Below are 15,444 nucleotides of genomic sequence, written 5' to 3'. Positions count from 1 at the left end.
ATAAATCTCATGGAGGAGTGGAACCATTAAAGGAGAAGTGACGAGAGAGGACCAGGCCTGGACTATTTATGTTATTTTATGTGTTTAGTTTATGCGTGTGCGGCAGTTGGCTGTGAGGGGCTGATGCCTTTACTTTCGTTTTGTGTTTATTTATTTTATGATTATTAAAGTTGTTAAATGTTCGCCGGTTCCCGCCTCCCCACAACAACATACCTTCGTTACAACCACTGATTTTGTTTCTTCATTCTAATCTTTCTAATCTCTAGAGTTTTTCTGTTTTACTCATAGACAGTAAAAGAAATGGACACAGCGATTGGATTCAACGGAGAAAAGTGAAGTCAATTAGAAGCACTCACTTCCTGATGGCTGAGTGTACTACGCAGACTCAAACTGACCTGACGACGTAGATGTGACGTGAGCAACCTGTCTGTCTTCTAGTAGCTGTGCCAAGGGAAATCTGAATAATTCCCTTCCGAAACTTGCAGAGATGGAGAGTGTGAGTAGGAGGTGTCCATGAGCTAGGAGCAGGAGAAACTTTTGCTAAGTATTCTGATGAATTATTTTGTCATTTTGCCTCCACGTTCCCCCGATTGCCTGCGAGCTTCTCGTCCTGTCCATACGGTAATCTCTCTACTGTGCGACAGAGTGTCGCGTGGTTATGACGCAATCGTTAGCCTATTTTTACAAAAACTGCTTCTTGCCGTTAGGGGCCATAACGTAAGATACAAGGTAATGGAGCCTTTCATAGATTTTCGTGTTTCTTTAGAAATAAATAATGGACAAATGGAGTCTTTAAACGCCTCAGATGTAAAGTTATTCGCTGTCAAAGTGACGCCAAAATGAATGGGAGACAATGGAATGCTAACAGCAGGTGATGGTCTGCTAATCAATGGCGGCCCCCAGGGAAGCTTCAGTTTCCGGCTGATAGAAACCCCCCTGGTTTTATTTCCTTTAAAGCTGCAGTCCGTAACTTTCAAGTACATTACCAGCCAGTGTTCAAAACTATCTGCTTGCCTTAGCTCGATTCAAAACGGTAAGCTTGTAATAATGTTTTTTATTCCAGTGGTACTGGTGGATTTCCGCGGGAAATTTTAGCATTTCTTTGCATCATTACGTCACATCTGTACACATAAAGAAGGTGTCTCGGCTAGTAGGCTATATTGTGTGTGAGGATGTTGGAGGTGGAGATTTATAGCATTTTCTCACAGCACTTGTGTTTGTATTTCAAAGAGAACCAGTTCTAAGGAACATTAATTTGTTGGTATGACAATTAGAAATTAGACTGCAGAGAAATGGAAACTGAACTACAGGTAGCCCTAATACACATTAAATGTAGTCACGCAATGCTGATGTTGTTAACATTAACAATTCGAGAGAACAAAGTATAATTTGCAAGGTTTGACGTGATATGATAAGCGATCGTTAGATTTAATCAGCGCGATTTACAGTAAAGCTTTTTTCCCTTAGTTGGTCAGAACAAAAGTGCATGTTACTTGTTCAGATGACATTTTCCGGTGAAAATTATTATGTTGGTCATACTTCCAAAAAGTAGAATCTTTGATACCGAATGACAGTATCCACACCGGCACAAACACCTCAAAACAATGGATTCATCCACGCAGTGCCGTGCCGAGGCACAATCCACATAAAGTTGATAATTCCGTAAATAACTGCAATTGCAGATTTTGAACAGAGATGGCGACAAAGAGGAAAAACTACAGACTGCAGCTTTAACTAAGCAACGAAATCTTGGGCAGAAATATCTTATCAGAAACAAAACTATAGCTTATGTAAGGTTATTTATGATATTTTATGTTATTTTTTACTTCCCTGATGCCATAAATGTAATGCTCTAGAAGAACCTAAATAATACAGAGGTCACACAAATGAAACTCCATCGAAACCAGTGCACTCCTGACTGCAGATTGCATATTACATTACTCATGCCAACACAAAACATCTTTAATTATCTTCTAATTATCCACCCGTTTCAGAGTTAAATGTTATGAGTAATGTGAACCGTTAAATCTATGTTTTTCTAAAAACGAGACAAAACGGGCTCAAAACAAGGACTAAAGCAAGTACAGGAATGCAGACTTACAATCTGAATTAACGGTGGTTCATTAGGTTGACACAATAAGGCTTTTAAAAACAATCCACAAACACACACTAGCCCGTCTGCAGCACCCAAAAAGAAAAACAAATCTTGTGTTTCAAATCCAGGATCTGCCAGAGAGACCATCCTCTTCTGACTATGAGAAACACAGAGGTTACACACTGAAAAAAGGCCTAGAAACAAAAAGAGTGATGCATCATCTAGGCATTTTTTTAAACTCGATAACCAATATTGATGTCACTGTACAAGTGCAACAGGGGAAAACAGTAACAGATTATGTAAGGCTGCATTGGTGCATGGTTACAGTGTGAAATAAATTAAGTTGACAAATTACATGGACGAATCTTTCTTTATATGAATATATAAAGTGAAACTGCATATTTTAGACACTGGGACAGGTCACCATTTCTTTTAAGGCAAGAAGCTACAGGTAAAACGATTGTTGTTGTTATTCATGCACTGGTCAATTTTAAGATTTTGTGCTATTTTACTTCCACATCTTCATTCAGACGAGTAGAAAGAAAACATCCAAAATACACATTTAAGTTTTATTTGATTATTAGCCTACACTTCAAACTGTCTCAAACTGAGTTATTTCTCTATAAATGAACCAGAAATCTCCACTTCGGTTACACTTACACACTAGACTTTACAGTTATTCTGAAGGTTTTTAAAGAGGAGTTTGTCCCTGATTTATGGAGTGATATAAAGGGATATCCAAAATCCCCTTCAGTAAAATCCTTTCTAACATGCCATCAAAATGAAACAAGAAATTTGAACCTGGCTATATATCTAATGTTCAGACTTCTGTACAAAGAATTCATACAAATGAGTTGCATATTTAACTGCATTTTAAACATAACATCTCAGAAAACCTGTAATCCACAGTATGTCTTAATGTACTGTGATTGGCCAACTAGGGAAGTATGGTGGTCTTGCCTTAAAGGTAGGGTAGGCAATTTTCGGAGTGGCTAGCAATAGCGAGCTAGCTTTGAAAGCATAAGATCCCACCCTCCCTTCAGAGCGTCTCTAAAGCCACGTCTTCTTCAAAACACATGAACACACACAGCAAAGTCTGCAAAGCGTCACAAGACGAAAGTTTGAGTTAAACTACCTCAAAGCACATAACATTACAATAATAATGAACATAAACAACAAAAAGAGCTCTGACCTGTACCACCTGACTGCTGCAGATTCATTTCGCCTTGATAGAGTTGACATTATCTGATACTGAGTTTAACGTCACGGGTTGCCATCTCTTCCAAATTACAGTAGTTATGGCGTGAACGCAGCATAAGCTGGTTGTTTTGGTTCAGGAGGAACTTTAAAAGGCGGCTGCTGTTTCAGTCATGGTGCTCTTGACTGACGTCTGTCCAACTCATAGCATGAAACGTGCCGATGAAAAGTGATGTCTGTGCGAGCAGGTGTGGAAATACATACACTCACAGGACGAACATTTTATGGTCCTACGCCTTCTACAGATTATATACAAATACATTTAGACCATTTAACTTAGTGATTGCTATCAGGATGGGAAGATATTTTCAACCAGCATAACAAAAAAAACTAAAAATTCGGGAACAAATCACCTAACCCTGCCTTTTTGAGAGAGAGAGAGAGAGAGAGAGAGAGAGACGTTTTAGATGGAGTAAATGATGTCACTGCAGGACACTGCTGTCACTGATTGACGTCATCAAGCATGGATCAGTTTATACAGTTTCCTTTTTATTATTTATTAAGTTAAAATAAAAATGTAAACATACTGAGCACTTTAGTGTAATTATCAGCCGTCTGCTCAAGACCTCCATCATCTTTGTGGGTGTATTAACAAAGGGGTTCGTGATAGTGGGCGAATGACACATAGGTGCGTTCAGAGCACGCGCTCACATGATACATATTCATATTCAGGTCAAAAACTACATTTCTTCACATCATAACATCATAATTCCCAGACAACACCATGTCTGCTGAAAGGATTAAGCACGTGCGATTAAAGTCCTCATGGAAAGCGATCACGGGCAAATTTTATCCTGTCTCATATTAAGGCATAGTTAGTTTTTATAGATGTATTTTACTTAGGGGTGAATTCAGGTTGATTGGGACACTTTTTCCTAGTCATCTCAATGCCAAAAAGGGACCCAATCAACCTGAATTCACTCCTTTATTTGATACAATTATGTATTGTAGTTACTGTTAGTATTATAAACATCCCATCAGATTATTCATGCTCTCGGTGCCCAATGGGTGAAAGAAAGCACACTTTTAGACATTTTAACAGACTATTATTCTGTTAAATTAATTAAGAGAGCCAGACTGAACGCATATCGTATAGTAAGACATTGCTGGGCCACAACCAACAGCTTTCCACCTCTCATATGGTCTTTGTGTTGTGAAAAACGCTGAGTTTACACACTGTTCACCTTCACACATGCTTTCCTCCGCAGTCACTGAACAATGAGCAAACGCTGCTCTCAAAACAGACAGGTGAGAGGGAACAGAAGATTTGAGAAGGAAACAAAAATGTGTCAGACTCAATGGGCTGCGTCTCAAAAAAAAAGCAGCAGCCTAGCTAGACTCGCTTTCGGCGTTTTTGCGCAGTTTTGGGGCTCTCGTGCTGCCTACACATGTTCAGCTGACTCGGACGAAGAAATTGCACTCTAGAAAGGTAGCACACTAGGGTTTGACACACGGCCACTTCATACCTGCATTGCCGTAGGATTTCGCCAGCAGCCACCCGACACTGGCGCAGATTCTGGCTCTGCTCGAGTCATACTGATCCAACGGCTTTATGTCCGGGACCACAAAAGTCTTCCTCATTGCATTCGAGTCCACCATAGCAGGTCCAAAACAGACGGGCCGGGAAAAACAGAGGAAGGCGATGCGGTGAGGAATGAAACAAAAATCAAACGCTCATCCTTTTCTTTCACGCGACCACAGCACGGCCGATGATTCTGGTAACTTAGCGTTCCGGCGAAAAATAATAATAAAGTAATTCACAATTTATTCCTCTTTAGATCTTCTTTTAATACATCCAGTGTAGCTGGCGGGTGTATATGGCTGTTTTAGTCTATCGGAGCAAAAAAATCAGCGATATTCCAGGGGATGTTTCACTATTTTCGACCCCGCTTCAGAGTCCACATCGCTCTAGCTGATACGCTCCGGACTGATTTCCAGGTACTCCATACTCCTGTCAATCATCCTGCCGGGCGTCCAATCAGGTGTCAAGAGTGCTCGAGACAGCGCTGAGGGGGCGGGACTAAGCTTGTGAACTCAAGCAGCAGGTCGGAAGGCGCTTTAACTCATGGAAACAGGTGCAGGACAGGTAGAACTTGCCCAGAAGAGTGCGAAGAGGAAATATTAGTCATTATGAACAGCGTTGTTGATATACTTGGCACGGCATTACAATGCTAAACTGAGCGCAGTGTTAACAGCAAGAGTTTCATTGTTTCTTGGGAGGATTTTCTATTTCAAGACCTATTTTGTTGCAAAGTTAACTTATGGCCTATAATTTTGCTTCACACCAGCGAGCACGATATTTAATAAAATAGCATACTTCGATAAACCTGTATTTAGGCCACAGCATGTCATAAACTAGTGCAGACTTTATCAAACCCTCTTAAATCACCAAAACAATGTAAGCACTTAAATGGACTTTCACAGAGAGTCGTTCAGAAGTACAGCTGTGAACAACACTAACACAGGACAGAATTCACTGAAGGTCCAGGTCACATGATGTTAGAGAGACCACTGCTGGAACTTTGTAAGAAGATTAACTCACAGAACTATTTTAATCTAATTATGGAGGAACAGTGAATTTGTTTTTTTCTCATTCTTTGGTTTCCCATTTTTCTTTGTAGTTGAACCAGCACTTAATGTACTGCTCATTAACAAATACAATTATGCTTATTGATATAAACAGCCTCGAACATCTTTAAAATAATAAATATACATCCTATTACAAACAGAATAAGAAACTTGAACAAAAAGAAAGTTTAGAGACAGAGTGATCAATAACCAGATGTGCCAAATTTACATATTAGTGAAACCACAGCATTCAGATTTAACAGCTCCACCCATGTGTCCGTGCAACGATGGGCAGAGCCTTCTGAGACATTTCAGTATTGCAATCTGATAACAAACAATTTGTAGATGTCATGCATGGGGATTGATCTTTTAATGTACAGTAGACAGAGGGAAAACAATGCAATTCTAGCGCTTTAACATTTTATCTACCCAATGTCATCATGAAAAAAAAATGAAAGCATACAAATGCTGCAAAGAGTGACACCATGTGGTCTGAATTGGTATTGCTAAAGTGTAGCAAACCATTTACATAATTCATGTTGCTAATAATTTTCACTGTTTCTTGGTTACTGAACTGCAGCAAAATTAGTCCTCCTTTAGTCCTCCGAAGACAGCAGTAGGGACAGACTTCTGCTCCAACTGGACTTCTGAAATGACACGCATGCAAATTATCAGCAACTGTTCAAAGACAGAACACTCAAAATCAAAATGCTGATGAAGTGTTTGAGTATCTAGGAAAAAAACAAAACAATCATGTCTCATCTGAACTAACCATCCGGTTCCCCATCCTCTGCATCCTCATCATCATCATCAATGTCAATCTCATCAGGATTAGCTTGTTTGGCCAGTTGGGCGAGTTCACTGCGAGAGGTGTCACTTCTGTACAAATCAAACAAATGTCAAGTGATGTAAACAGCACAATAGAAACTTCATTGCCAAAGAGGGCAGAATCTTTAAGTAAGCCATTGTGCCAAGCTTGTGCTCTGATTGGTTTGTGTTGCCCGCCTCAGACCAGGGCACAGCAGTACACACCTGACGAAAAGGATCTTGTCTTTAGGTTTGGGTTTGTCCTGTTCGGCCTCTACAGCCAGTTGCTGAGCCTTCTGCTCCAGCAGCCTCATGTCATCCACTCCGCTCTGCCCCGGAGCAAGATCTGACACTGAAACACACAACACAAACGTTTACCCACACACTGGATAATGATAATATGCTGTTACATAACCTCAGTTTGTGGATTACTCCAACACCCATTTGCTTACCACATAAATTTCACATGCAAATATAGATTGTCATTCTAGAAAATAACAGATTCTGCACCATTCTCAGGTTATTTTAGTATAATATATATACTATTATAGTATTTATAAATATTTTAATTAGCTTTAATTGTTATATATATTTTCATATTTCATTTCAAAGTTTTAGTAATTGTTATTGTCATTTATATATATATAGTAGCTTTAATTTACTTTTCAGTTTTAATTTTTAAAACTTCAACTAAACATATAGTTATAAGCTTGAGTACTTCAACTTAGTTTTTTTTTTTTTAAGTTGTCTAATATTTATATTTCATTTTATTTCAGCCTTAATTCAATTAACAAAACCAATTTTTTTTTGTTTTCAAATTTAGTTAACAATTGAAACACTACTCCAGTTATTAGTGTGGAAGAATCAACTGTTTTTATAAAGACACATTTTTCCTGCAAACTGAACATGAATCAACAGCCACAACAGTAGCCCAAATCAACTTTTGACTAATGTTCAAGCCTAAAGAACATATTAAAAACAATACATTTTGATTTCCTGTTGGCTTTAAAGGGGTCATAACATGTATTTTTCATTTTAATATGTTCCTTGAGGTTCATATACGTTAATAAAGGTTTTTGCACAAAAAAACCTCCCAAATATTTATATGCATAAAATTATTATTTTCAACCCTCATTCTGACCTTCTGTCTGAATTGACACGTTTTTAAGGGGCGGCTCCTTTAAGGCTTGTCAGTAAACGGCCACTGTTATGATTACAACGTCATTGCATTGGAAACAGTATCAACGCCCACTCTCTATTGCACAAGAGTAAGTGTTGTGAAATTTAATGATGAAGCATTAAGCTAAAAATGGCCGCGTCTGCTCTTATGTTAAACACTAAGGTGGATGCGGTATCCAGTGTAGACAGCGTCAGTGATTATAATGGGTTTTATTTGATTTTGACAAGTGTTAACTGACTGAACACCAGTGGGCGGGGCTAATTGTGTGATGTGTACAATGATTCGTTGATGTCTTGCTCTAGAGGCAGTCATATGCAAATCTATTTTCCTATGTGATGTCACAGATCCCACAATACTCAAACGAACCATTTTTTGAAGCTTGATTCCATAAATGCTTTTTTTCTACACAAGGAAGACGTTAAGCTATGAAACTCTCTTAATGCTGCGAAGACCTCTAACACGTCAAAATCTCAATTTAATTTCTGTTCATGTTAAGACCCCTTTAATGAATGAAACTTGCCTGTTCCAGTAGCATTAGTGGTTGCCTTGAGCATCTGAGAGGACATGAAGTTGACTTGTGTATTGTATGTGGCCTGCACACTGCGTTTGATCCGCAGCATCTCACGGATGGTGTCCTCGTTACCGTGGCGAATCTCAAACTCCTTCCAGCTTTGCCAGAAATGAGCGGTCAACTGTTCAAGAAATGGTACGGAAGGGCGTTCAAAATCCAGCAACACAGACAATATGACCAAAGCAATGTGAAACAGTGAGGTAAGTACCCTGGGATCACAGATCTGAGAGCAGTAAGAGTAGATGGCTCTCGCTCTGTCAATCTCTCCAAGTTTGCTCTCCATGTCAGCGAAGCGCAGGCACATGTCTCTGGCGTGTTCATCTGGCAGGACCTGCACCAGACCAAGTTAACTCATTACAGCACAAAACATGTTATAAATCCTGATATATTTTCTAAGCGATACCAGCTGAGTGGTTTACCTCAATGGCTTTCTGATAGATGGCTCTTGTGTGAGTGACTCCATAAATCTCTGCTGCACGTTTGATGTAGATGTTGAACATCTGATGGCGTTCCTGTGGCTCTACAGCCGAAGTGGCTCTCTCATACACAGCCATGGCATGTCGCGCCAAACCGTACTCCTCTTCCAGCTTGGCGTACAGCAGGTAGATCGCTGTTAAACAACACAAATTAAATCAGGATTTTATATCTAACAGAGTTGACTATGTATTTCCAAAGGTTAGAGCTGATCAAATGGATTCTAGATTTTATGATAAACATTTTAAACGAATGCAGTTAATCATAACATTTTGTGTTTTCTGTATTATTACTTTTGGCATATTTAGGAGGACACCTATCCAGCGCTTGCTCAAACAGATCTCGTGCTCTCTCCAGCTTCTTGCCTCCATATCGGTCGATGAACTTAGTGAGGTACGTGTTCCAGATGTCATGGACATTAGGCCACCTAAAGAGGGCAATGCCACGCTCATATGCCTACAATCAAAATTAAATCCAGATTTATTTATAAACAAATATGATTTGATGAATAAATAAACATGTTTGTTAAAGCGAAAATATATAAATTCCCAAAATAATGAATAAAACAGAAGGTCATGTCCATGTGACAGACTGGTTCAATTCCATTACCTTGAAGCTTTCTTCAAAGTAGTTGTGTTCTTCAAGAAACATGGCATAGTTAATGATGATCTGAGGTGTGGCGATGCGGAGGTCAATGATTCGATCATATACCGCCTTTGTGGACTGACAAAAGCAACAGTTCCATTAACACACAACATTGCAAGAGTCTTACTGCTAAATCTAGCTTGTTAAATACAGTCGCATACCTGGAATGTGCCAAGACTCTCCTCCAAATCTGCAAGCATGGACCAAACTTTCAGGGATTTATATACTCGATTCTGCACCGGTTCTGATGCGTCAAAATACTCTGCTTTTCTTGAGGGAATCGCCGTTGCTTTCTGAGAAGAAAAAGATTGTCAACATCTGGAAAAAGTTTGATGACGTGAAAATTCTCACTGATCTCCAACTTTATCACTTATTGCAAAGAAACTGGGCTGCAAAATGACTTCAAATATTATAATATAAAATAATTAATAATAGCAATGCTGAAAGCCGTTAAAAATCGACATATACATAGTGGTCAATTTTCCAATTAAATTATCAAAATATGAGGAAAATGTGTTGCAGTTTTTAAATGGTTTAAATATGAGGGAAGAACATAACACTAAACAAGGTATTCATCTGACAAAATGAGCAAAACTACAGATACAGGTTGTATTTATATTTAATCAATCTTGACAGATTGGACAAGTTGCAAGTGCCTGATTGAGGTTGTACTGCGAATGAGAATGTAAGAATAAGAGCAAATATGTACTAAAAGTTCGTGTCAGAATCTAACACGTCTCAATGCACTACATTACTACAAATGCAACAAATGACTCCAAGCACAACTACGAATATGCTTACAAATTTGTAATAATTTTTGAATAAACGGTGATGTCAATTTTCCAAGCTGAAATATTTTCTACTTTAATTTTTCCCCTCAACAACTCTTGCCTTTGAGGAACATAGCGTTTTTGAAACTTCTGGAATCATGAAATCGATTTTAGTTCATTATTTGAATCTATTGACACTCATAGTTTATGTTATAATAACAGCTTTGTCATCATTACACCAGAAGTACCAGTGGAAATATGGTTGGGAACCGCTTCACTAAAGCACTAGTGGTAATGTGTGACACTGTCTCTTACCCTTAGTATACGCAAAGCCTGGTCGTAGTTCTCATGTCTCAGCTCCATCTCTCCATACTCACACCACACTGCAGCAAGATCATCCACCTGTTTGTAGTTGACCTTTGTGGCCTTCTCGAAGATAGTCCGAGCCTTGAAGTTCAAGTCAAATAAAAGTTAGCCATCAGTTTACAGTAATGTGCCAAGTAATTATCGATGGGAAGTTTCTTACATCATCTAGCTGTTCGTTATCCTCATAGAATCTGGCGAAGGAAACCCAGAGATTGTGAGGCTTTCCTGTGGCTTTCACAGGATCTACTGTTTGCACAGCCTCTGTGTATGTGTTGATGATCTACAGGACAAAGCAACATAGGATGTGTAAATCACACACGACAGTTACATCGAGACAAATATCGACCGATTTAATGATGTAAATGATATTTCCGACCTGTCGAGGTTGGCCGTCGTAGAGTTTGACTCTCTTGTGCCACTCGTGAACGTTGTGAGGGTTCTGACGGAGCAGCACACTGTTTAATAAGAGCGGCCGTCGAGTTATCAGCAACTCAAAACGGGCCAATCGCAACTCCAAGTCTATGTCTTCTACAATGGGGAAATCAGCATTTCTGTAAGACCAACATCAAGGCTTATTTGCTGTAAAGGTCTGTAAGAAGAATCTCTCACCATCTTCGTCTTGTCCCAGTTCAGACGTGGTCTCCATCTTGGCAGCGATCATACTCTCTTCAAACTGAGCATAGCTGTCGAAAACCTGGGTGAAGTCTCTCACAGTGACTACGGTTAGGATGGCTTCCTCGTATACATCTCGAGCCTTGAAAAAAACAAAAACAAGATAGTCAATGGTGTCAACCTGTGTGTGAACAGAGTTAGTATATTCAGGAGTCTAAGAGTACGTTTACAAGACAACGATGTACTAAAAACAGGAAAGTTTCTCATGTGTGTGTTTCGCCTACAGACAACAAGGTGGTCGAAATGATCCCTGCTCACACAGATCATGTAAAATGTATTATACGTTGACGTGTAAATGAACGGCCAAAATGCATAAAACGTTTTCAGTTTTTAATTGGAAACGGTGTCTTGCAAACGACCCCTCAGATTTCACAGATTTACCTTCTCAAAGTGTCCACTGCGGATGTAGTAATCCGCCAGAGAACACCAGAGTCTGCCAAGCTGGTCAGTAAAGCGGGTGAGACCTCCTCGGATAATCGCTCCCACGTTTAGTGAGGTCACCTTGTCTGGGTTTTGTGAGATGAGGTCACAGAGCTCGTGCCAAAGCTGTAATTGAATTTCAAGTTTTTATTTTTCATGTAAAAATATGAAGAATTTGCATGGTGCATAATTCACAAACCTGAATTAATATGGACATAAAGACAGATGCAAATGCTTTGATGCATCACAATGCATTGATCTGAGACTGAACATTGAATGAATCGATTAGGGACTTTAATAATTAAAATTCCCATAATAATGACCAGTGTATTAAATGTTAATTTTTGACCTATTTTAAGCCACCAAATTCCGATCCGCAACCTACATTTGTGTCTTCAGCATGAATCATGCCAAAATAATCTAATCAAATGGTGACCAATTTCAGATTTCATCATACATCATTTAGTAAGGAACCATTTTTAAAATTAATCTTTGTCAAATACATTAATGTTTGGGGTTAGACAGATAGTTTTATTTAATGCCATGTCAGCATCTAAGGCTATTTTCATGGCAAAAATTGAATTACAAAAATACAAATATCATATAAATACAATAAAACCAAGCAAACAAACACAAGTCATATATATATAATATATGAAGAGTTCAGATGCAAAAGCCTCTAAGTGCCATCTGAAATTTTCTTCTAGAATGATCATTTTTATGAAGCTCATTATATTTAAGTTCAGTAATTTCACTTAAATGGCAATGAAAATTACCTATGAATTGTCATTTAAGTGAAATTACTGAACTTAAATATACAAGCTTGATAAAAATTATCATTCTAGAAGAAAATTTCAGATGGCACTTTTGCATCTGAACTCTTCATATATATATATTTTTTTTTTTTACGTGATAAAAAAATCCAAAACCTTCTCAGTCATAATCTACCTAAATAACTCATTAAGTGAAATAACTTCATTAAAGAGCATTCTACTTGTATTAAAACCAGGACAGTCTAATAAAATATGGTTTGGGGTTAATAATATGTTTTTTAATTAATAGCTTTATTCAGCAAGGATGCATTAAATTGATCAAAAGCGACAATAAAGACATTAATAATGTTACAAAATATTTCCATTTCAAATAAATGTTGTTCTTTTGAACTTTCTATTCAACTATGGAGTAATGATGCTGAAAATTCATCTACCATGACAGGAATAGATTTATAATAAAACAGTAATTTTTTTTTTTTTTTTACCAACCCCAAACATTTGAACAACAGTAGTATATTTACACTGCACATGTTTAGGTGGACAAACTCAAAATGTAAAACATGTAATTTGCTGACCTGATAATTGGACTTTCCCTCTTTAGAAACAAAGTTTTCATCATTGACCACAGCTGCCAGTCGGAGCGCAGCTTCATCCAGACGTCCAACTGAACGCAGGTAATCAATGTATTCCTCTGCATTCTCAGGAGACAACTACAGACAGGACAGAGGAAAAGCAAGTCTATAGAGATCTCTTAAACAAAGCAACACAGCAAGCAGAAAGAAATCCTCGAAGCACAAGGCTTGAAATGTCAACTTATTCAGACAATCAAGCGTGTATTTGCTATTCAGCATAACGTCAGTCCCTTACCTTTAGGTAACGACGAAAAACACGAATAGCTGTTTCTGGGAGAGGCAAGTTACGGCCAAAGCGAAGATACAAGGGCCAGATGCGAGGATGCTGGGTAACGGGCAGGGCTCGTAACGCCCGATCGAACGTCCGTCTGCTTCGTGTAATTTTGCATTGAGACACCATGAACTGACAGTAGTCTATCCATAACCTCGGCATCTGAGGAGACAGAGAACAAAAGAAAATGAATGTGCAACCATCAAATCACACAAGTAACTTTGTCACACAGTGATGCCGCCAAATAAACATGAAAATGCATGAAATGTCAACTTTACCTTGTGCATAAACACAAGTGCTCTCTCATGACAGTTGTTCACCTCCTCGTATGTTGGATCTGTGACACACTTGCCTTTCACCTGTTTCCGCCTCTCTCTCAGGTAGTTGTACCACAACTTGTAACTGACAGAAAAATATGTAAGAAAAATAACAAACATCACTTATGTGTATCAAACACACAGGTTCAATGTAAGAGAGAACAAGATGACATGTACGTACCTGCCAGGCAGCTCTTTTAAAGCTCTTTCATAGATCATATTGAGCACTGATTTCTGAGCATTTTGTTTGTGCTCAATATAACGCATCCAACACTTTACTGAATATGGATTTCTGATGATTTCTTCTTCATAAGGCAAATCATCATCTTCCTGCAAAATACACATGAACATAAGTTTTATGAAAACACAGATGCTCAAGCAAGTCCAAAAAGATAAAGTCAAGTTTGAGCAATGGTTACAAGTCATATAAGGGAACAATAAATATTTGTATCATAATCATAATTGTTCTAATCTAAACAATACCAAACATATATGCTAACTACTGTTCCTGTTATTAAATATGACGTTAAATATGACGACAACAACACTCCAGTTGATGTTTGACAGGTAACAAATCACAGATGTTTCTAATAAAAATCTTCAAACATTATTTTGGCATAAAGTTATCATCTTATACTCTCGTAGTTAGCAAGCTAATCACAGCTAGCTGAAAAAAGGCTCGATTAAATGTCACGAAACTGATTTAAGACACTCAAAAACTTACGAATATAACGTCTGCCTTTCCGTTAAGAGTCGGCATTTTCATTAGCAAGAGAAAATCCGTCTAATAGTGCTAAAAACTCTGTGAAATTCTTGACAAAACAAACACTTTCCCAACGTGCTAAGATCGTTGAATACAAACGCCCCGCCCTTTCCGCGTGAAGTCGCTTCCTATTGGCTGAGGTGGACAGTGCGTTGGACAGGCAGGTTGTGTCAGGGCTTCTCCTCTAGGGGGAGCCTTAGTGCGTTTTTGAATGGAAGTCAATGGAAGAGAGGCTTCAGGCTACTCTGAACCTCGTTAAATGAATTGAATCTTCAGCGTCTTTTCCATTATTCTGCACAATCTGCAGTGCGCTAAATTTGGAGTTTACAAATATATTTTTTTATTACAGTTGACAATTAACTGTGGTAAACCACGCATCTATAATAGATAGTCTATCAGACCCTAGTCGATGAGGATTTTCACCCTTGAGAAAAAAGTGTGCTGTGCAATTCAAATCTTTACTTGCTTGCAGATTTATAATATTAGAGAAATAAAGGCCACTTAAGTGCATGTCAGTTTTGATGTGCTGACTAACATACTAAAGCACATATAAAGCACTTGATTATAATTTTAACTGGTGTGTGTTTGTTTGACATGACATTTAAAGTTAATATATTTAAAATGTACTTTTATGTAATTACAAATATATTTAAATATTTGACAAGTTTCAATTGAAATGCCATTAAACTATATTTTAGTTGATCATAAATGCTTGTCTGTACATTTGGCAATGCACTTCGACCATATTCCATAAGACAATAGAAGTAATTATGAAATTACATTTAAGATGTACTTAAGTCCTACCATAGTCTATGTCAAAAACACTTCACTTAAATTCAGCTGATTGCATTTAACATCAATTT

The 15,444-nt window shown here is 38.1% G+C and overlaps 2 protein-coding genes across 2 annotated transcripts in view; both read right to left on the bottom strand.

Annotated features, from left to right (window-relative positions):
• camsap3 (calmodulin regulated spectrin-associated protein family, member 3) overlaps positions 1-6,130 on the bottom strand; it is a 38,110-nt gene extending 31,980 nt beyond the window's left edge. The window contains exon 1 of the mRNA XM_082148952.1: positions 4,819-6,130. Coding sequence (XP_082005078.1) covers positions 4,819-4,951 — 133 coding nt within the window. The 5' untranslated portion in view covers positions 4,952-6,130. The remainder of the gene's footprint in view (positions 1-4,818) is intronic.
• A 143-nt stretch (positions 6,131-6,273) lies between these two features.
• xab2 (XPA binding protein 2) lies at positions 6,274-14,689 on the bottom strand. The gene is made up of 19 exons (XM_082148835.1): positions 14,543-14,689; positions 14,000-14,148; positions 13,780-13,903; positions 13,466-13,663; positions 13,174-13,308; positions 11,787-11,951; positions 11,343-11,487; positions 11,110-11,261; positions 10,894-11,013; positions 10,683-10,814; positions 9,759-9,890; positions 9,562-9,675; positions 9,246-9,408; positions 8,898-9,088; positions 8,687-8,809; positions 8,428-8,599; positions 6,953-7,079; positions 6,693-6,799; positions 6,274-6,567 (listed from the first exon to the last, which is right to left on the bottom strand). The coding sequence occupies exons 1-19, from the start codon at positions 14,582-14,584 to the stop codon at positions 6,506-6,508; spliced, it is 2,553 nt and encodes an 850-aa protein (XP_082004961.1). The 5' UTR covers positions 14,585-14,689; the 3' UTR covers positions 6,274-6,505.
• Between the last annotated feature and the right edge of the window lie 755 nt (positions 14,690-15,444).

This window comes from Leuciscus leuciscus, assembly GCF_965113295.1.
Source record: "Leuciscus leuciscus genome assembly, chromosome: 1".
In the NCBI taxonomy this organism is placed as follows: Eukaryota; Metazoa; Chordata; class Actinopteri; order Cypriniformes; family Leuciscidae; genus Leuciscus; species Leuciscus leuciscus.
The sequence above is the reverse complement of the archived record's forward strand: the minus strand, read 5'-3'. Positions and strand labels throughout refer to the sequence as shown.